General features: G+C 40.2%; 1 protein-coding gene across 5 annotated transcripts in view; it reads left to right on the top strand.

Annotated features, from left to right (window-relative positions):
- PCTP (phosphatidylcholine transfer protein) overlaps positions 1 to 23,730 on the top strand; it is a 204,314-nt gene that overhangs the window by 155,664 nt on the left and 24,920 nt on the right. For 2 of the 5 annotated variants that reach the window (XR_010124733.1, XR_010124732.1), the window contains one exon: positions 17,512 to 17,678. The exons of 1 other annotated variant lie outside the window; for it this stretch is intronic. Coding sequence is in view for 2 of the 4 variants with exons in the window: in XM_054457197.2 (XP_054313172.1) it covers positions 17,512 to 17,597 (86 nt within the window). In the remaining 2 variants the exon portion in view is untranslated. Of the gene's footprint in view, positions 1 to 17,511; positions 21,380 to 23,730 lie in introns of those variants that run through there. 2 more of the 5 variants (XM_054457197.2, XM_054457192.2) reach the window with 2 other exon arrangements.

Raw genomic sequence — 23,730 nt, 5'->3', positions numbered from 1 at the left:
TAGTGTTTTTTTCTTACATGAGTATATTGCATAATGGGTGAGGATTGGGCTTCTAATGTACCCATTACCCAATAGTGAACACTGTACCCAGTAGGCAATTTTTCAGCCTTGTCCTCCTTCCCACCTTCCCCCATTTTGTAGTCCCCAGTGTCTATTTTTCCATCTTTATGTCCATGTGTACCCATTGTTTACTTCCCATTTATAAGTGAAAACATTCAGTATTTGATGTTGTTTCTGAGTTAGTTCATGTAGGATAATGTCTTCCAGCACCATCCATGTTGCTGCAAAGGACATGATGTCATTCTTTTTATGGCTGCATAGTATTCCATGTGAGTGTAGACACATACACATACATATACATATACATATATATACACACACACATATATATATGATAGGAGATTTTAATGTACTTCTGACAGAAGGTGAAAAACAAGAAGACAAAAGACACATTTAGTAAGAATATAGATCTACGCAATACAATTTAAAAATGTGTATCCATTTGGCACCAGATTTGACTCTCTTCCCATTGCTGGGAGTAGTTCCTCATATTGTACCTATTAAATCTTTTGGAAGAGAATTTTGTTTTATTTGGCCCTGCTTTTGAAGTAGGGTATGAGAACTCCAGTTATGATCTCTCTCTCTCTCTCAATCTCTGTGTGTGTGTGTGTGTGTGTGTGTGTGTGTGTGTGTGACTTTAGAGAAATCTCTTTGGCCTCATTTTTGGCGAGAGTGATACATCCTAAAGAACGAAAACATTTTTATTCTTCTCCAAGTAATGGGAAACAGGCTAATATATGGTGGGTTCTCCTTACCTCCTTAGAAAGACAAATAACTTGCCAAGTGCTTAAGTTATTTTCCAAAGGGCCTTAAGTTCTTTAAAATGGGCCATGGACCACAGAGTCCTATTATTAGAAAATAGAAGTATAGGCAAGCAAGAAAAACAGAAAGAGAGGGGATCTAGCTTCAAAATTTGGAGATCTGGGTTTCATATTTGAGAGTGATCCTCTACAGAGAGTGCCAGAGCAATAAACCAGGAGAAGGACTTTATGACAGTGGTGTGCTGGAGGTACTGGTTCATACTGGCTTGCGAGAAACTTTTGTGTGCATATCTTCCCCAAATCCAAGTTCAGTACCATTACGTTGGTGGCTTAAATGTATATGTGGTAGAAGTATTTATATCAGAGAAATTGGCAAATGGTACAAAACAAGACTGTGTGTTGGGGAAGCTAGTTTTTAAACATTTATGAGTATACCATAGCCAGAAAATTACCACTGAATTTACCCTTTGAAAATACTATCTGAATATAGGACTAGAATAAGACTGCCAAGGTAGGAAACAACATCCTACCCTAGGATGATGACCGTCCTTGATAACTTGAGAATTATCTCAAGTTTCAAGTGAACATCTGTACAACTAATGAGGGCAGGGTGAGGAATTAAGGAAGGAAGTCTCCCAGTTAAACCTCGGGACTGGACAGGAACATGTTAATACCTGCTGAGTTTTAGATGGGAGTGTAGACATCACTATTACAGTGTTTGTGTTTGTGTAAGTATTTATACAAGATTGTGCGTTCCATTTCATATATATTACAGAACAGGAAAATGTTGTCAGCTTCATTGTGAAAAAGAGGTTTTTGGAAGAGACAGAGATTTCTCAATTGAGACCTGAGAAGACTTGACCTTTTATATTGCTAAGTTTCACATGGGTCATGGATGAGTGCTAATCTGCTAACGACTCAGACTGCACTTGATGCAATGTTCCCTGTATCAAAAATGAAACTTATATAGATGTATAGAAAAACAAAGTAAATCAGATCATGCGAAGAATGAGGGAGACAGTGATGGTGATGGTGGAAGTTTCCTTCTGATTTCCAGAATTCTCCTTTGATGCAGAAGTTAGGCCATCATAGCCTTCAAAAATGAGCTATTAATGATAGTCTAGTCTTTACAGCAGTAAAACCATGTTGATAGGTTATGGGATTTCTTTCTTTATGATCACCATGACTGCTTCTTGGAAACCACTGAATTGGCAGCAGCTGTGTTCATTAAAGGCTGAGTTCTCAGAAGTGTTTATAAAACTAAACAACCCATAGATTTCTACTGGCAGAAACTAGTCATTGGCATTCTATGTCTTAGTTGCTATTCCTTTTTCACATGGGGCTTGGCAAGACTGACATATGTATCAGAATCATATGTACAATTTTAGTTAAACACGGACTCTCCTTCCCTCCTTCCCATCTCCTTTGGGCACAAAGAGAATTTTTAGATCCTTATTTTTCTTCCTATTCATAGGTTTAAGAGAACATTGCCTTATATAAAACAGTAAATCTCTGACTGATACCCCACCCTTTTTGATGAAATGTGCTGTAGAATATTTGATAGACCTTCTTGTTAAAGCTTTAATAGGAAGTCAATAATTAATTGAGTAATCAATATATAGTTGGCCTTTATAAGTGCCAACACCATGGTCTGAAGATTAGTGAAATATGTTTGCTTTTTCACTTTAAGTCAACTTTCAGCATTTTCAGGGTTAAGACTCTGGAGTAACTTGAGTCAAGACTACTGTGGAATTCACAATAATTCTCTTGAATTCAATCTATTGTACTTGAAAATTATATTTGAATCCCCCCAGATTTAAATGCTTCTAATTTTTTTGGTACAAAGCATTTTCACGTTCATTATCTTATTATAACCCTCAAAAATTCTAAGGGTAAATAAAGTCGATATTAGCGATAATGATAATTACTGTGTTGATGAAAATAATGCTTTTAATAATGATGATAATGATGGTGGTGACTACAATTTAAATGCCTCCTAGGTCCCAAGTCTTGTGATAGCTTTATATATATTATATCATTGAATCCTCTGAACAACATTGTGAGGTAGAGTACCTCAACTCAAATATATGAAGGGATTTGTCAAAGGTCACATAGCTTATAAATATTAGACCAAGGTTTGGAACCCAAGTCTTCAGTCTTATGAGCCAAGTTATTTGTAATCTATGAATTGCCAAATGTAATGCATAAAATGCCTTTACAACTCCATAGGATGGTTGACACACCTCACCTCCATCAGAACTGGGATTAACCTCACTTTCTCTGAGAAGCATTCTCTACCACTTATCAGCCATCTGATTTTAAGCAAATTATTTGACATGAGTTTACTCATCCATAAAAAGGAGGTAACTCATCCATGTTGGCTCAGTCTTTGCTGCAAAGATCCAATAACTTAACCAAAAGGTCTGGAAAAGTCTGGCAAATAATATGCACTTATTAGGTTGCGGTTCACATTTCCACACTGGCCACTGGCCTTCTTATGCTTTATTCCAATTATGAGAAGCATGTGTGGCAAAACAAGGGTCACATCAACCCAAAGCTCACAGAGTTTGGATGTTAGCACATTATTCCTAATCACTCAGATTAGCCAGCGAGTCGTACTCTTTTCTCTCTGTCCAAAGCTTAGCACCATTACACTGGACCTTAATCCTGCTATAACTAAGGGGCAGTAATATGTCTTAAAGAGAGATCTTTAAGAGAAAGGAAAACTGAAGAACCCTGGAAGGTCCATCCTGGAATGAGCCAAAGCTAACACTTCCTCAAAAAACAGAGGAATTTCCTTCCCCCTCAACCCCGCCCATCATATTTTATGTATAGTTTCTAAGAGGTCAGCTAAGAATAATGGGCTTGAGCCGATCCAATATTGGCCAACTACTCTAACATATTTCTCTTCAATACCTGGTGAGGCAATGGTGTTCAAGAAACATCTACACAATGCAAAGTGAGCAAAAACCAGCCAATCCTAAATCCTACATCAGTAGTCTTCTCCAACCTTGGGGTATGAAAGACATTTTTGGCCAAAGACTATGAAGTAATGCTCTTTATTAGCTTACTTCTTCTCTGTGTCCAAATGATAAAATAAAATTCTGACATGAAAAAATAATATTTAGAATTTTCCCTTTATAGTCTTCAAAATAGTGGTTGTCCTCATTGTCTCTCCTTCTCTCAAACAAAAAACAAAACACAAACTCTTTATAAATTTAGATTGAGTTGACTTACTTTTCCTTTATTTGAAAAGTTGCTTTATGTATGATATCACATCTATTATCTCTCTGTATACTATACCCCTTAAGGTAAGCAGATGTCATAATCTCTATTTTGTGGATAGGGAGGGAAGCTTAGAAAATTTTGTAACATATTGGTATCTCAGCTAGTAAATTGTGGAACCAGGACTGGAACCTACACCTTCTGACTTGAGATTGTTTCTCAAAATCAGAGCATTCTCAGAGTGTTTTTTTTTTTTTTGAAGACGAAGTCTTGCTCTGTCACCCAGGCTGGAGTGCAATGGTGCTATCTCAACTCACTGCAACCTCTGCTTCCTGGGTTTAAGCGATTATCCTGCCTCAGCCTCCTGAGTAGCTGGGATTACAGGTGTGTGCCACCACACCCAGCTAATTTTTGTATTTTTAGTGGAGATGGGGTTTCACTATGTTGGCCCAGATGGTCTCGATCTCCTGACCTCGTGACCCGCCCACCTTGGCCTCCCAAAGTGCTGGGATTACAGGCATGAGCCACCACACCTGGCCAGAGTGTTCTTATTTTGCTTTTGTTGTTACTGTTTTTGTGTTGTATGTGTGTTTTCTCTATACACACCAAGTACAGAGTTTAGCTCTGTAAAAACATTAAAAACAAAACAGCAGAAAGGACTAAAGCTGTTACTATTAGAAATTTACCTTCTAGTTGGTAGATACATAACATTGTTCAAAGCAGGAAGCAAAGTCAGTATTATTATTATTTTTAAGAAACAAGGTCTCACTCTTTCACCCAGGCTGGAGTGCAGTGGTGGGATCATCACTCACTGCAACATTAAACTCCCAGGCTCAAATGATTCTCCTGCCTCAGCCTCCATAGTAGCTGGGACCACAGGCATGCTATGTTGGCTAATCTTTATTTTTTGTAGAGACAGGGTCTCACTATGTTGCCCAGGCTGGTCGCAAACTGCTGGCCTCAAGTGATCTCCTGCCTTGGCTTCCCAAAACATTGGGATTATAGGCCTGAGCCACCATGCCTGGCCGAGCAAAGTCATTGTAATTAAGTACTGGGAAGGCCGAGCAAACCAATGGTAAAATTTGGATGAGAGTCACTGGTGAGGTTTCTGGGCATAGTTGAATATCCACCTACCTATAAAATCTAGAGCCCTGGCTTTCCCATCTACTGAGACTCCAGGGGTAGGGGGCCTGTCCCACTGAATTGTCAGTGCTTCTAGGAGGCTCCTTCATTGTATGTGAGCCTAATGTGCTTTTATTATCCTCTACTGTCTTTATCACAGGAGTGAACCTCATCTACTCGTTGTCCCTAAAACATAACAGAGCCTCTCACTGTTTACCCATATACAGTTCATGAGACTTGTAGGAGCTCCCTGTGGATGTAGTATTTGGAAAAAAGATTTTGGATAACTGTGTCAACCTGTTGGGATGCTTCCCTAAGAGTCCACTAGAGGAAACCATGGTCAGGAGGGAAATTGGGGTTTAAAATTTAAAGACAGAACTATGTGTTGAGCTAATGGGGCAACACTAGGATAAAACAATAGCTGGGCAGTGAGAGTTAGTGGTTTAATGACCAGGAGAATAAAAGCAAGAATTGATGAATGGAACAGGTGAAATTAGGCAGTTTAAGCAGTCTTAAAACCTTGAATTTATTTTTCTTTTTTTTGCAGAGTTACACCCAAGCTGCCAGAGTTCTTTACAGACATCAGGGGAGGCCAGATAGTTTTCCCAAGCTATTCCCCATCCATAAAATGCCCTTCTCTCCCTATTAATTACTTCAATTTCTACATTTTCTGCATGGCCTACCTCTAATATTTTCTTCTGCAGAGAATTTTTCCTAGCCACTCAGACTATAAGAATCATGCTCAGTTGTCATATATTTCAAACAGTTCTGTGTCACCATTTCCTTTGTTACATACAAAGTCTTTCCTCCAAATAGAATATAAACCTGTTATAGAGAGGCAAAAACATGATGCCTTTTGAAAATTCTAAAGGCCTTAGCACATTAGTTATTATCATTATAGCAAACACATATCTAGCACTTACTATGTTCTCTTCCAAGCACTTTTCACATATTATCTCATTTAATCCTGACAACCAACTATGCAGTATTTCCTATTGTCATTTTATTTTACATACGAGGAAACTGAGTCCTAGGCAGTTTAAGAGATAGTCCTAAGGTTACCCTGCTTAAAACAGAGATCTCTCACCCAGAACAATTTCTCATTGGCACCTTCACTTTGCTCGGCTGCCAAAAAAGTAGATATTGACGTGGAATCTGAATACAGCACCTGGCTGGAGAGCATTGCTTGTCTGATGATTCACACTTTTAAATAAAAATAATAAAACCCTTGGCTGGACAGTTTCACTTCCACAGTCCAGCTGGGATGTGGTCACTGTGGTTCCAAAACACACTTGGGTGATATTTCAGCTTGAATAAGTGTAATTTGCACATTCAGTTGTCAAAATTCTGCACGGAGGTCTTGTGATCACACTCCTTGTCAGGCATCTGCCAAAAGCTTGCTAATGTTTTGGCTCCCTTGTCCTGCTGGTTTTTGCTGGAAGTGACCTAGAGGAGCGTGGGATGCCTTCTCCTTTAGTTGAAACCCAAGTTAAAATGGGACAATCTGGGTGAGTGACCCAAACCTAAGTCCTGATTCAACCATTATTTACTGAGCACTTAGTATGTATCAAGCATTTTCCTGTATTTTATTACATTGAATCTTCGTGATAGTGCTCTGAGGTGGGTGTTGTGATCTGTATTTTACAGATGTGGAAGTAGATTCAGATGTGAAAGTAACTTGCCAAAGGCCATTCAGTGGGTAGAACTAAAGAGATCTGATTCCAGGTTTCCTGCCCTCATCTCCATATCAAGGTGCTTCTAGTTCACTTTGAAGTGAATAAAGAATGGAGGGATAATATAATAAAGATGATAACAATAATAATTACAAACATCACTACCAACATTTCTTGAGTCCGCACTGTGTGCCAAGCACTATGGGAATACCTTACAGGCATCACTTCATTTTACCCTCACAACACCCATAAGAGGTAGTAGGCACTAGTATTTCCCCCATGGTACAAAGAAGGAAAATGATGCTCAGAGACGTTAAGCAGGTTAGCAAATGATGTGCCAAGATTTAAGCCCAGACATTCTGTTGCCAAGGTTTGCTACAACAGCTGTATGAAAACATGCAATGTGGGAGTGCTAGATTAGATTCCTCACCTGCCCCATCTCTTCAAAGAAAGCACCAAGAGAAAGTGTGAGGTCAATGATTTGAAAAAATTAATCAGACTGTCAACATTTCCAGTGGAGCCCATTCAGCCATTTTCAACATTAACCGCCATGTTGCAAGGCTGACTTAGAAATGTTACACTCACAGACTCTGAGAAAGATGATGGATTTGAGATGGAGCCTCACCTGGCTTGGAGCCCAGGATGTCCAGGCTAAATCTGTGTCATTTAGTCCTTTTCACCCCATCTTATTGGGAGTAAGCTGGAAAGAAAATTCGGGTGCTTTGCCAAGGCTTTGGGAATTCACAGCCCTGTCACTCAGAGATGAGAAGGATCCTTTAGTTAGAAAAAGTTCTCAGTCACCCCTTCTGGAAGAGGATCAGTGATGTGCCTTTCCTCAGTCATGAGAGTTATCACGCCTCCCCACGGGGAGAGTGGGCAGTCACGGTGAATCCTGGAAATGGGAGCTGCTCCCAGAGTGATTGAGAACAGAGCTGAACTCAGTTCCTCACTTGTTGGTACCAAAGGGGTTGGGTTGTGCCTTGCAAAGGGAGAGCAAGAATGAAAAGAAGAGTAAAATGAGGTTTCATTTTATATGCAGTAATCAACACACCAAATTAAAAATGAGCAGGGAAGTTTTGTGTGTGCTTGTGATTTGTTACACTGTTTTCCTTTCCTCTCTTATTTAAAAAATTGCTATTTAAACAATATTATAATGACATTAAAAGAAGTACATTATTTATTTATTTTGAGACAGCATCTTGCTCTGTTATCCAGGCTGGGGTGCTGTGGTGGTGCAATTTCGGCTCACTGCAACCTCCGCCTCCCAGGTTCCAGTGATTCTCCTGCTTCAGCCTCCCAAGTAGTTGGGATTACAGGTGTGCACCAACATGTCCAGCTAATTGTTGTATTTTCAGTAGAGACAGGGTTTCACCATGTTGGCCAGGCTTGTCTCGAACTCCTGATCTCAGGTGATTTGCCTGCCTCGGCCTCCCAAGGTGCTGGGATTACAGCTGTGAGCCACCCTGCCTGGCCAGAAGTTTAATAAAGAAAATATTCACATTCCACTTGTAGAATACAGCATAGTCTTTGCTCGTGCATCATCTATTCTTATGTAACTGTAATCAGACAATAGAGTGATCATTTTTCCATGTTGTCCCATATTCCTTAAAAATATTCCTTGCTGGGCATAGTGGTTCATGCCTGTAATCCTAGAACTTTGGGAGGCTGAGGCCAGAGGATCTCTTGAGCCCAGAAGTTCAAGACCAGCCTGGACAATATAGTGAGACCTTGTCTTTACTAAAAATAAAAACATAGCCGGCCATAGTGGCACATGCCTGTGGTTCCAGCCACTCAGGTGGCTGAGGTGGGAGGATCAGTTGAGCCTGGGAAGTCAAGGCTGCAGTGATGAGAGATCGAGAGATCGTGTCACTGCACTCCAGCCTGGGTGACAGAGGAAGGAAGACCCTGTGTCAAAAAAAAAAAAAAAAAAAAAGAAAAATTGTTTCAAAAGAGAATTCAATGCATCAATTACAAAGCCTATTGCTTCTTTCCTGTCTTAATTTTGCTGACACTCTGATATTTTAATCTCCATTCTAGAGTGTGAGCTTATTCATATCCATTCTAGAGGAAGGAGGAGGTTTGAAAATGAAGGGACATGAACATTTGTCTACCCTGTCATGTGTTAATGGTTCCCATTAATAACAAAATAGATAAGAGGAGAAACTGAAGAAAAAAAGATCAAAAGTGTTCACTAAAATGAGTTGTATTCTAGTTATTTTCAATTTAGGAGAACCAAGGTGAAAAAATGCACTAACCAGCTGACAAACAGCTCTGCCCTCCGGAGGCTTGGCAGACACTCAGCAGCTGCTCCCAGGGCCAGGCACCTCTGGCTGTGCCAGCAGCTGTGCCAAGGCTGAACAAGGTCGGGGGGAAAGAAATGCTTCACATACTTTTGGATCTGTTTAGTCATTGACGCAGGAAATAGGTCTGTGTCGCTCAGCTGGTAGCATCATTGCGTTTGCCTGGAAGGTCAAGGGTTCAAGGACCACACTAGAAAGTTGGCAGCTTCCCAAAGCCAATGCTTGCACTGTCATGGAAGGCAGGTGGTGGTGAACACTGGAGAAAGGGATGCTTTCTCTGCATGTCCCAGGGAAATGGGGCTCACAGGGGCAAGATAGACAACACACCACTCAGTTTACTTTGACCCATAAGCTTCAAAGTACTCCAGTGTGGAACTAGCAGAACTGTCATCCAGGGGACAGGATTGTGTCATAGACACCTCTAGAAGGCAAGTGGAGTTTGGGGCTCTCTGATGCATGCTCTACCATCTTTTTTACTGAACCCTCAGCTCAGCCTCTGTTTCAGCTTTGAGAAACTCAGAAAGCAAGAACAGCGCAAAATTGTGGCAGATCCTCAGGAAGAAAAGAGGCCCACACTTACTGAGTAAACTAAGCCTGGAATTCAGGTCCACGGCCCAGTAGAATAATCTCTTTGTAAACTTCTCTAAAATGTTTATGTGCATTGCTGCTTGGAAGTTCAATGTTATGCACAAAAGCAATTTACTATAATATTTAAGATATTTAAATTAGTTTAAAAGTTTAAAAAACATGATTATATTTGAAATTATTTGGAATTATTTATAGTAAATACACTTGATAATTTTGCTTTTGGCTAAATACTGGAAATTTGGGGAAATAATCCAAAAAATAATAGTAGAGAGGGAGTTCCATGAAGGTAAATGTGGAAATACATCTTTTAAAATAAATCAAGCCCACCCCACTAAAAGATAGATCACTTAAACCTGAAATACAATTTATCCTTCTGCCTAAAGAATTTCTGTGGCAGGAGGTGTGGCCTGAACAACAGTGCACACCTGAGTTGTTTATGCATGGAGTAACATTTTGGCTTACAAGTTACCACAGGGCTAATTGTTGCTTATTTATTTTGTGGGCTGCTCTGATCCTAGATACATTTGTTCCAGGAATGTGGGAGATTGAGTAGGTGTGGGGATGGTGCTCTTCGGTAAAATTGTGTTTAGACTGGAGAAGGTACAGTAACAGGCAGCTTCTTGTTAGTCTAAAGGAAAAAAATCCCTGACTCCTTTCCCCTTTAAATAAAACACCTTGCTTGCAACCAGCTATAAGAGAGGTTTGAAGTTGGCTTCCATCGGGACCCTGCCAACAGGTTCAAGTCTGATGTTCCTGCTCCCAGGATACCTTTTGCTGTCTTATCATGAGTTTTTTTATTTATTCAGTTATTAGGAGCTGTCTTTCTGATCCTACCCTCGGAGACCTAAACATGACCTCTCATCTTTTGAAACCAAAGACAGAGTGAAACAGTCCCCAAAGAAAGGAAATCCTACAAAGTCTAATGGAAGTTACACAGTTTTGGATTTCCCTTGGCATTTTGTGGTACCTGTCTCTAGTCCTTAGTGCTGTCTACCTGAAATTACTAACATTTCCTCTCTTCGTGAGGACAGGGTTCTTCTTCTTTAATTTTTTAACAGCTTTATTGAGATATCATTCACATATCTCACATACGATTCACCCATTTAAAGTATATGCTTCAATGGCTTTTATTATATTCACAGAGTTGGGCAGCAATCATCTTAATCAATTTTATAACATTTTCATGATCACCCCCAAAGAAATCCCAAATGTTTTAGCCAACATTCTCCAATCCTCCTGTCCTCCCAGGTCTAGGAAACCACTAATGTAATTTTTGATTCTATGAAATTGTCTGGATATTTCTCTATGAAATATTCTGGATATTTCATACAAATGGAATCAAGGCTGTCTTTAAGCATCCTACTATTCTTCCACAGAACCTGGCCAAAAACCTCGTACCTAGTAGGCCTTTTAGCAAGGCTATATTAGTTACTTGATTTAGGTATATTAAATGACTCTTTTAAGATCAACATAGCTCATGAGTGGGTAACTGGATAGTCCTAGATGGAAGACCTCATATGCCATTACCCATGGCGTGTTAATGGTCTGGACAGTATCAGAATGAAAAGACAGCCTATGAGTCATAGCTTCCCCTAGGTGAGGTCCCACAGACATGGCCCCCTGTACTACTCGTCTGTTCAATGATATAACACGGACGCCATCAGCTCAACAAATCAGAAATCGATTCCCTAGAAGACTGGAGTTCTCTTATGAGTTGGCACACCACTCTGCGTGTTAACAGGCAATAACACTAAAATGCACTAAAGACCATGTAATTTATTCCCAACATGCTGTTATTCTTTCCAAAACATTAGCTTTGGAGCAGAACGTTTGCTAAATGTTGTCTTTATTTCCAAAGCTTGGGGTAAAGATCATATGCAACCAATGACTGAGAGATAATTGGCCACTTTACAGTTTTAACCTCAAATGAACTCCCCCGTCTGAGTAAATTTCCTGGTAAAAGATCCCATTTTAATAGAATGTGAAAGCTGCAAGAAAGATGGAGCTTACAGATCACAGTATGGTCTGTTAGATAAATGACCAGGAGTAATATTTCTTAAAACCACATTTTGTAGACAGAGTTAACAGAAAACCCAGGAAACAAATACCCAGTGGTTCAGCATTCATGCTTAAATGAAAATAGCATGTGTGTTTTCAGCCCAAGTTGTGCCAGGGCTTGGAGGGGAATTGGCAAGGATTAAACCAGGAGTCTTTTGGGGTTTGTTGGGTATTGTCATCCTGGACCTGACCTCACAGCTTTCTCTTGGAGGAGAAGACAAAAAGTAGCTGTGCTAAAACTTTGCTCTAAGAGTTGCCACAGAGTCCACAAAGTTCCTCTTCTTGCAGTTGGCTTATTTTCACTGAGCTGGCATTGAGCCAGAAGTCAAGTTATTATTTTGTTTAATAGCTGAAGAAATGACCGTCTTGTGCTTTTTAACCAAAGGTGGCCTTGACTGCAGATCCCTGGATGTGGGAAAACACCTAAGAAGGTCAGTTCTTCCAGTAGAATGGGAGGGTGCTCTTGCTGTGCATTTAAAGTGAGGTCCTTGGTTTCCTCCTTTGGATTATCATCTTTGGTGAGGTTTGCCTCATGGAGAACTGATGACTGTGAGTTGTCATGTACAAAGTGGAAAAGTAGCTTTATTGTCTTAAGCTCAAATTTCACAGGCTTGCGCTCCTTGGTTTAGAATCCAGATTCCTCAGTATGAAAGAGAACAAGAAAATGTTGCACCTTTTAATCTATTTGGGCAGAAAGAAAATTTAAATCTAGTCAGGGAGGGTATCAGTCTACAAGAGCTCATCCCAAGGATTTCAATTAGTTATTCAAGAAACCATGGCTAAGAACACACTATGAGCCAGGAACTATCCTGGGTCCTAAGGGTTACAGAGGAAAACTAACCATGACTCTACCTTGAAGGGCTCACAGTTTATTGGTGATTGGTCATAGGGGAGAGGGAGAGGGAGTAAGACCTAAGTGTGGTGAGTACCATGATACAGGTATGTACAGGATATGATGGAGCACAGCTTGGTGTGGGTCAGAAAGACTTTTCAGAAGAAATGAATCCAAGGTTGGGTCTCAAAGTAAGAATAGAAGTTAGCCAGGCATCTGGAAGTTCACAGTTGCATGGGGGAGGCAGTTTGGCTGAGGTAGAGGGACCAGTATGTGAAAAAGCACAGAAACGGAGATCGCATGATGTGGTTCAGCTTGTCTTGGGTGGGTAGGCATGTGTTTTTTGAAAGATGAGGTCAGAGAAGTTGGCAGAGGCCAGATCAATAGCAGCCTTGGGTTTTAAACAAGACCACTTTCCTAGCTCCTTCTGGCTATTCCAACATGGCAACTGGTGCCCTGAGTTCTATCTCAGGCTTTGTCACTGTGTGAGTATCACTCTTTTTTGCTCTAAGCAGATAGATCTTGCAGATTTGTAAAAAATTCTGGTTCTGCCACTTACTATGTATGTAATCTTGGACAAACTACTTAGCTAAATGGAGGCTCTGTTTTCTCTTCTGTAAAATGGGTCAAACAAAAAACAACTTCATAGGGTTATTGTGAGTATTACCAGGATCAAACAAGAACAATGACTGGCATGAAAAAGAAGTGGTCATGAAATATTTGTGGAATTAAATTGGGTACAGGAGTGAAAAGGAAATTCTTCTGTCTGGAAAATAGCCTTTAGCTTTCCAAACACCAGTAGCTGCCAAAGCAGTGTAGGACACCTGGAAAGAGGTAGAAAAGAGATCTGAACCATGAAGAAGAGTGACAGGAAGCCACAGACCCCAAAACTAGAAGATGGTAAGCCAGTGAAGCAGATCAAAGTGGTAGGGGTGCATCTTGTGCCAGAACAGCAAGGGCACTGCCAGGTCAGAAGGGTGGCCAGGAGGGAGGAGGTGGCAGATGCTGGCTCACAGGGCACTTCAGGGAGAGAATGCATGGCAGCCTGTGGCTTCCTCTTTCCTGATGTTGTCCTGGTGTCCTACCAGGCTCTGGAAAGAAATAAAAAAAAAAAAAAAAAAAAAAAAAAAAGGAAAGAAGAGAGGAAAAAGGGAAAAAGAAAACAGCGGCATTGTTGTTTAATAACAGCAACACCCCTTCATGATAGAAAACACATAACAAGCTAGAAATAGAAGGGAACTTCCCCAACCTGCTAAAGGGTGTTTATCAACAAACCACAGCTAACATACTTAATTGTGAAAGGCTAAAAGCTTTCCCCCTAAGATCAGAAATAAGACTAAGGTGTCTGCTCTTAACACTCCTATTCAAAATTGTGCTGGAGGCTTCAGCCAGGGTAATTAGGCAAGAAAAAGAAATAGAAGACATTAAGATTGGAAAGGAAAAAGCAAAACTATCTGTTTGAAGATACATAATTTTATATATAGAAAAACAATCTTGAAAAAGCAGAACAAAATTGGAAGATTTGCAGTTCCTGATATAAAAATTTACTACAGGCCGGGTGCAATGGCTCATGCCTGTAATCCTAGCAATTTGGGAGGCTGAGGTAGGAGAGTGGGAGGATCGTTTTAGTTCAGGAGTTCAAGACCAGCCTAGAAAATATAGGGAATCCCAAATCCACAAAATAAATAAATAAAAAATTAGCCAACCATGGTAGTGTGCACCTGTCGTCCTGGCTACTTGCGAGGCTGAGGTGGTAGGATTACTTGAGCCCAGAAAGTTGAGGCTGCAGTGAGCTGTGATCACTCCGCTGCACTAACAGAGTGAGACCCTGCCTAAAAAAATAGCCTACTACAAATAACTTGCTACAAATCTATAGTAATCAAGACAGTGTCGTACTGGCATGAGGATTGATATATGAATCAATAGAATAGAATTGAGGATCCAGAAATAAACCCTCTCAATTACAATAAATTGATTTTCCATGAAGGAGTATCAAGAAAATTCAATGGGGGAAGAATAAGCTTTTTCAACAAATGGTACTGAGACAACCAGATATCCATATGCAAAAGAATGAAATTAGATCTCCTGCCACCATATATAAAAATTAACTCAAAATAGATCAAAGACCTTAAATGTAGGAGCTAAAGCTATAAAATTCTTAGAAGAAAACATAGGGGCAAATTTTTTTATGGATTTGCCAATAATGTCTTAGATCTAGCACCAACAGCATAAGCAAAAAAATAAACAAAATAGATAAATGCAACTTTAATAAAATTAATAACTTGTGCTTCAAAAGCAACCATAAAGAAAGTGACAAGACAATACACAGAATGGGAGAAAATTTCTGCAAATCATATATCTGATAAGGGGCATTCCTGTTGCTATAACAAAATACTGAATAGCAGGTAATTTATATAAGTAATAGAAATCTATTTCTCATTGTTCTGGAGGCTGGGACATTCAACATGAAGGCACTAGCAAATCTAGGGGCTGGTGAGAGCTGCTCTGTGCTTCCAAAATAGTGCCTTGTTGTTAGGTCCTCACATGATGGAAGGGATGAAAGGGTCAAAAGGATGAATAGCTGCCTTGAACCTCTTTCATGAGGTCATTAATCTCATTCATGAGGATTCTACTCTCATAACTTAATCACCCCTAAAGGCCCTACCTCTTAATACTATAACATTGGTGATTAGACTTTAACATATGAATTTTGAGGAAACACATTCAGGCTACAGCAGGGCTTGTATCTAAAATATGTAAAGAAATGATACAACAAGAGACAAAAACTTAATTAAAAAATGGAAAATAATCTGAATAGACATTTCTCCAAAGAAGATATACAAATGACGTATAAGTGCATACAGTATGTTCAACATCATTAGCAATCAGGGATATGCAAATTAAAACTGCAATGAGATGCCACTTCACACCCATTAGGATGACTATAATGAAAAAAGATGAATAATAACAAGGGTTGGCAAGGATATGAAGAAGTTGGAGTTCTCATACACTGCTAAAAGGAATGTTAAGCAGTGCAGCCACTTTGGAAAATACAAGGCAGTTTTTTAAAATGTTAAACACAGAGGTTTAATGTTCAAAAGGTTAACATTTGACTTTGAAATTCTACTCCTAAGTATAGATACAGAAGAAATAAAAACATAGGTCAACACACAAACTTGTATGTAAATGTCCGTAGGAGCATTTTTCACGATAGGCAAATAATGGAAATAGTCCAAATTTCCAATGACTGATGATTGAATAAAATGTAGTATATCTGCACAATGAAATATTATTTGGCAATGAAGTACTGATACATGGTACAACATGGAGGAACTTTGAAAACATTATGTCAAGTGAAAGAAGTCATTCACAAAGGATCACATATCATTTCATGTATGTGAAATGTTCAGAATAGGCAATTCCATACAAAGAGTAAATTAGCGGTTGCTTGGGATTAAGAAGAAATGGGAAGTGATGCTAATGGGTATGGAGCTTCTTTTGGGGGTGATAAAATGTTCTAAAATTTATTGTAATGATGGTTGCACAACTCTGTTATTTACTAAAAACCATTAAATTGTACATACAAATTGGTTCATTGCATGGCATGTGAATCATATCTCAATAAAGCTGTCATAAAAACCAACAATACAAATAGCTATTGTTAATTTAGCACTTTCTAAATGCTAGGTACTGTGCTAAAGTATATAATCTTACCTAAGTCTCATAATAAATATGCCAGGAAACTTTTAGTTTTATTTACAAAGGGAAAACATGAGTTCAGACATAAGGAAATTGCCCAAGGTCACAAAACCAGTAATTACCATACTAGTTAGGATTTTAACTCATTTTTGTCTCATTTTGAGTTTCAGGGTCTTACAAAACGACATTAGATGGATCTTGTGAGCCTCCTTGTGTACAAGGCTGGGGTGTTCACAATAGTGACCAACACGAAACAGTAGAAATTAGTGAAATCTCTGCCTCTGACTTTCTCACCCTGGAACTGGGGTGAGGTGTTGGCTCCCAGGCGCTGTGGATATGGGGTGGCAAGGAATCTATCCGCAGTTAACTGTGCTCTCCTGCCTTCTAAGGACATATTTGTTCTAGAGGTTCCCTTAATTCCTTAATTCTCCCTCAGATATGTCACAGCTGTCATTCTGGAGGTGAGACTCTTGACCCTCCACCCCCAGCACCTGATTTTACAGATTGTGTCTTGTGTTTGAAAGTGAGTCCTGTTGCCGTTGGCTCTGTCTGCTTCCTAGTTCCAAGAAACAAAACGTGAGAAGGAAGGTGTTAAGCCCACAAGACAAAGACGTCAAATAGTTCTCACCAAGGAACATTTGGATGAGTTTTGGGAAAATGACTGTGAAGCAGATGGATTACATTTTCTGTTTGGGCTCAGTAATTAAGGGGAAAGGGGGACCCAGGCCAAATGTGCTGGGATTTTGTCAAATTCCAAATGTTGGAACACATTTCAGGATGTTTGACTGAGTTTGGCAGAATCAGTACCTTGACTGCGGCCTTCTCTTCTTGGACAAAAGATGACCGAAGAGCCTACAATAATCCAAATCTGAAAGAAGCCACAGGCATGGTTACCCTTTTGTGGGAAATGGCACAATGGTACCCTTTGTCAGTTGGAATATTTCAGTGGGGGGATTAACTATGCATATGGTTATTCTTGCAGGGTTTTTGAGAAAGAGGATAAAAATCAACTCACATAACACAATTTAAGAACATATTCTTTCATTCTATTCCTCGTGATCCAGAGGCTAGAAGTAGAATTGCATACTTCCATGACTATCCAAACTCCTTATTCTGTGCATCCTGAAGTATCCCCAGGAATTTTTGTGGCAGTACTTAGTCTCATCCTTTGCTCTTTCCATTTGATTCTTTAGAATCAGAGCAGAACCAAGCAGGAAGCTCAGAATCAGAGAGCTCTCATCAAGTTTTCGGCAAACCCAAACATTCTGCAGTAGATTGAGTGGAAGGAAGAGGAAGGACATAAAGATAAAGACATGAGAAAAGAAGCTGAGTCTTTGTTGAAACACTGAAATGGGTGCAGGTATCGTTTCTTATCTCATTGTTTTTTCTCATAAGCCCTGAATTAATTCATTTATTCACAATATTTACCATGTGTTCACTATCATCTATGTACTGGAAAGATAGCAGTGAATAAAATGGACAAAATCACCTGCCCTCTTGGAGCTCGCATTCTAATGAATAAAATGCCATTGTCACTTGGAGGATATGGTTATCAAAATTTTTAGAGGTCAGTTGCTTAGTTGGTCAAAGAGCAGTAGAATTTAAATTTTTCTCCTGTAAGTAGCTACAATGCTTTGTCAGAAGTTTTACCCTAGTATTACAAATATTTATTCTATTTTGCTGATAAATTTATAAATGGCCTTCAGTGTCATTCCAGGTGGGATATGTTGTCTTACCATTGACAGAATATTCTACACCCAAATTTAAAATTTCTAAGAAGAAAACACAATTAAGTTCATCCTTTAAAACATTTTTTTCAAATGACTAAAAAGTAGCGATTGGGAAGTGCTGATATTAAAATGGCAGCAAAACTTCCACCTCAGAGCTCTCCTTTCTTCTCCCTGTCTTCTCATCAGCAGATCTTTTTTTATTCATGGAAGAAGCAAAATTTGAAAGGAAATATATAAATTAGAAACTGGCAAGAGAAGTAAACAGCAGTTTTGGGTTTTCACTTCAAAGCAAAACGATGGCTCCTAGTGTCCCCTTCTGCATGTCAATCTCGTATATCAATTCCTTGTGATAGGAAATGTTATTTTCAGTGGACTGTAGTCCAGGCAATTGTCAAGAGAGCTCCTATGTGGCAACTGTTTCGGACATGTCCAGAGGCACAACTTTTTCAACGCTGCATCAGCCCCAGCCTGGCTTTCACTGCTTCTGTATCCCTAGCTGGTCACAGCTAGCTCTGCTGATGCTCCACAGCTGCAGGCACAGCTCCACCTGAGCTATTCCTGATGGAGATGAATAGTGCTGCATGACTCCCTATTGCAGATTGGTTTCATGTTAGTCTACTGTCTAGACTTGAGACTTAATGGCCCCAGATGTCTGAGGGACTCCCACACTCCTTGCTGCCAATTAGATCTCAGATCTACTGGTGGTATTCATGACCATAGAGGACTAAGTTTGGGTGGTAGCTCCCTTCTTTTACCTTCTCCCCCTACATTCACTCAGTCCATAGAATAGAACTGCAACCTTGATGTCCTCTTTTTAATCCAACCAATCAACTTGTCTAATGCACTAGTCCCAATTCGGGAGATCCTAGTTTCAGTGACCCAGTTACTGACCTGGGTCTTCTTGCTTACAAAGACCTCCGAGAGTGTACCCACCTGCCTGTTAAACTGGTTAATTTCCACCAATCTAAGTGCAGGTGCCACTTACTAGATGCATTGTTGGTATAGCCATTTCTAAAATGAAGGTGGAAACTGGTACAGCCCCAAAGACAGTAGGCATGACCTGACCTCCTGTACCTTTAGAGTTATTCCTTGTTCCATCTCAGTGCATGTCTCAAATTAATTAGTGCATGTCTCAAATTAATTCCTGCTCCATTTTACAGCTTGCCTGATAATACTATAGGCAACAATGCAAAATATCTAACATCAAAGTCTCAAACAATGATAAACTGTAATTGGAACTACTTCATGGTGGGAGAGAAGCTGTTGTTATCAACATTTATTAGGCCTGCTGGACCTTTAGTAGGTTACTCGGTCCGTGAACACAGAGATAAGTGGACCTAGGTTTCATATTTAGTCTCCTTGCAGAACAAATTTAGCCTTGGAGAAGACCAAGGCTTTGGGCCCAGGAATGACCTGGAAGTTCTCTGGGACTAATTCAAGCCTCACTAAACTCCCTCTTGGAACATCTTAGGATCCATAGCCCCAGATTCCTTGGTACACCCAGAGAATGGCATAGACTTTATAACACTGCCAGTCCTTTTTAATTTTCTTTCATCTTTATTGTAATGGTGCCTTGAGAAAAAACAGCATTGAATATACAAGTGAATTTGGGAGTAAGAGAGAGGGATCTGGGAGAAAAAATGAAAGTGAAGTTCAGATAAACTTGTTTGGGGAACTAAATGGCTCTTACATTAAGAAGAGTGGGCTCATCCCCACCAGGTGCGCAAATTTTTTTAATGTCTTTTCTTGTTTAAGAAAAAAAGTAATTTGCCCAAATTCATGACCTTTGTCCAATATGGAGGGTATTAGATACTTGATCTTTTCTTCTATGTCCAGGGCATGGCTGAAGTCTTTTAATCGGAGCTCTGAGAGCCCAGTGAGAAGTTTGTTGTTTGTAGCTTGAGACATGGACCATTCTTTTCCCTTTAAAATTTTGTGAGTCTCTAAGTCAACTTCAAAATAAGGATTGAGAAAACTCAAGGCTGTCTCAGTTTCGTGTTGAGTGAATGCTTTCTTGAAATAGAGAAGCAAAAGAAAAACAAAGGTAAAATGTTTTGATGATTCACCAAATTAAACGTTAGATGTTACTGCCATCTAGTGATAATTTAACACCTGGCTGCCAGGGGAAGGTAGAGTCATCTTTTTGCTACATAGGCATCGCCTTAGGGCCTATCATAGACTTGCAGGTTTGGGAACAAAGGTGACATCTGGGTAAACGTCCAAATTACCAGAGGATGGTACTATGGTGAAAAGGTCCCACAACTGTGAGAAAAATACATGTCTTTGTATTAAATCCTAAGCCTCTCTGCCCATAATATTTCTTTAAAAAAATCTTCCTTGCAACAATGAAAACAGGTTTCTCTTAACTCCATGACTCCAGGATCCTTAACGCATATTTAAACATTCACAGGCAAGTTATATGCCACCTCTCCATTGCATCTGCCTCCAAACCCTGTCTCTACGCACCACTTAATAGAGCTCCAATCCCATTCGTCCTCATTCTGACTGCACTAATTCCAGTCCCATTCCTCCTCATTCTCACTGCACTCATGTGGTCACTGGAGGTGGGGAAGAGGAAGAAGGAAAGAAGATGATACTGTGCTTACGTTGTGTAGATGCTTTACAATCATGGTTGCCCTCACTATCATCCCAGAAAGTGGCATCATTCCAGTGTGAAAGATGAGAAAATCAAGAATCAGAAAAATTAGGTAATGGGCCAGAGATCACACAGTTAAGTGTAAGTAGCAGAGCTGGAATTTGAACCCAGTGTACCTGGTCTCATCATCTGAGGAGTTTTTCTGTGGATTGGTAAGCACAGTGATATGATGTTGGAGAGGAACACTGAATGTGGAACAGTGGGAAATGTTCTCTGCTCATCAAAGAGTAGAGTTCAAGAACATCCTCACGTGGCCAGGTACAGAAAAGTTGGGAAGGTACAGGAGTACTTGAGTGTAAAGGCTTAGCAGGTTTTGGATGCACAAGCAAACCCATATCTAGAGCAGAATTGCCAGAAACAGATGGTAACTCTAGGGTGCTAATTTCATCTGCTTCCCTCATCTGAAGAAACGCCATGCTTCATGAGGGTATCCATCTCTGAAGGATTAAAAAGATAAGCAAAAAAAAAAAAAAAAAAAAGTTGATCTGATCTAAGCCTGGCGCCGGCAGTCCCCTTGGGTATATGGAGGAAAGAACACTGAAGTTGGTGAAAAGGATATAGGTCGGGATTTCTGTTGCCTTGGGATTTGGGCTACAGCCATAAAGCTAAAGGCATGAGGCAAAGCGTATTTAGTTTTCTTCACTGGCATCAAAGAACCTTCCCAGATGCCTTTGCAGTTAGATGGCTCATGAAATCTTAGCCAAGTTCAGGCCAATGGAAACGATGTAAGCCTGTCTAGGTTTGGGCTCTGAGACGTCCTACATGATCCTTCACATGCTCTTTCTTCTTTCGCCTGAGGGCTACATGTGTAGTATTCATAGGGTAATTCTGAATCCAATTTGGAGACTTGAAAAATTACTTGGCACAAACATTCTTCTCTCTCCAACACACACCAGCCCCTCATTGGACTGTCTTGTGAATAAGAAAAATGCCACTAAGATTTTTTGTTTGTTGTTTATTGTAGCATTTCATGTAATTTAACCTGATTAATATACAACAACAGATACAAAAGATACCTACTGTGGTAAACAGCCAAAAAAAAAAAAAATGGCCAGAATTCTTTATTGCTCCTTGTATCCAAGCTCTTTGCAATTTGGCTTTGCACTTTGTCTCACTAAGGAGGCAAAGTCTATTTCCCTGCACCTTGAGTCTGAGCTAACCTGTGACTTCTTTCATGCAAGTAGTAGCCGTGTGCCACTTAGGAGTCTAGGTCTCCAGAGGCTTTGCATGCTTCTGCCACTCATTTAGAATCCTGCTCAGCCCCAGTGACAGCAAGCCTTGACCTGCTGGATAAGGAGGGACATGAGGTCAAGACACCCCAGCCAACCACCAGCCAATGACATCCTAGTTCAATGTTCAGCCAGCCTCCTGCCACCCACAGCTGACCACTGAAGCATGAGTAAGCTCAGCGACATTCAGTTAAGCCTGGCCCACAGAAACAAGAATGTCCAGCTGATGGCATGGTGTGTTTTAATACTTATTATTTAAGCTACTGGATTTTGGGGAAGCTTGTTACACAGGATTAGCTGAAACACCTATATTTTTAAAAGATCTACTGCTCATATCCCAGCAGGACTTACTAAGAGGCTAGCAGAACTTGTTTTGCTGTTATCAACTTAGACAGTCTCCAAAATTGGAACATTCCCCATTAAAGGAGACATCACTGGGATCAGGGGTTAGAGGGGTTAGAGCATCCCATGTTCCTGATAAGAACTTACTCCATTCTGCCTCACTGGGAAAAGATTACAGGTGTTTTCTTTTTTCAGTGAAAGTCCAGGCTAATTAAGGGAAGTGCTGAGAAAACCTCTTGTAGAAATCGGTGGGAGTCAGAGAGAGGACCTGCAGGAATTGGGGCTTAGCTTATCCCTCCCTGGCAAGAAGCTTATTAAGATGCAGGTCCTGTAAAACCACTGTTACTCCCAGCAAAGCAAGCATAATGGAGTAGTTTTTGATAGAGCTGAATTTTATGCTATTTGCATTCAAGGGTGTATATTAATATAGTGCCTGGTACTGCTTCTCACTTGGAAAATTTTGAAGGCAGGAAACTTTCTAGGGGCACTCTGTGGTGGGAAGCAAAGGAACAGAAAATTGGTATGCTAAACTCTTCTATAACTAATTGGAGAAGCAAGGAGCTGTAAGTTTCCTACGTGAGAAAAGAATAGGTAATTGGATTGGAACATTTTGGCAGAACAGTGTCTATATTAGCCTCCTAGGGCTGCTGTAACAAAGTACTACAAATTGGGTGGCTTAAAACAACAACAATGTGTTCTCTCACAGTTTTGGGAGCTAGACATCTGAAACCAAGGTGTCAGCAGGGCTGTATTCCCACTGAATACTTTAGCAGAGGACCCTTGCCTGCCTCTTCCAGTTTCTGCCTGCACAGACGTTCCCGGCTTGTGGCAGCATCACTCCAACCTCTGCCTTCATCTTAATATGGCTGTGTTCCCTCTGTTCTGTGCTTTCACATGGCATTGTCTTCTCTTTGTATGTCTATTTCCAAATTTCCTCTTTTTATGACACCAGTCATTGGATTAGGACCCACTCTAATGACCTCATCTTAACTTGATGACATCTAGAAAAACTCTGTTTCCAGGTAAAGTCACATTCACAGGTATGGAGATTAGGACTTCAATGTGTCTTTGTGCGGGGTAGTGTGGGAAGCAATTTAACCCAAAACAGTGCCCAGAAGGGCTGGCTTCTGGGTGAGGGAGCCCAGTAGTAAGAGCTGTAGACAATAGCAGAAGATGTGGGAGGGGGCAAGATGAGAGCGTGCAGCAGTGCCAGACCTTCTGAAAAGTGGGCACGAATCACTTTAAGGAAACCGATATTTGGACTGCTGCTTCCCAATGGGCATAACAGCCAAGGGAGTGCCGGATATGGCCCCAGTCCAGAAAAAGAGCTTCTTGATCCTTTCCCTCAAGTCTTCTTCCCAGTCCCCCCTACATGTTAAAAATAGAAGAGATGCAGAAGGAGAAAGTGTCCCAGGAACAAAGGAGCAGACACCTGTAATAATCATCACTGAGGAC

This window comes from Pongo pygmaeus, chromosome 19 (assembly GCF_028885625.2).
Source record: "Pongo pygmaeus isolate AG05252 chromosome 19, NHGRI_mPonPyg2-v2.0_pri, whole genome shotgun sequence".
In the NCBI taxonomy this organism is placed as follows: domain Eukaryota; kingdom Metazoa; phylum Chordata; class Mammalia; order Primates; family Hominidae; genus Pongo; species Pongo pygmaeus.
This window is presented reverse-complemented; position numbering and strand designations above follow the sequence as displayed.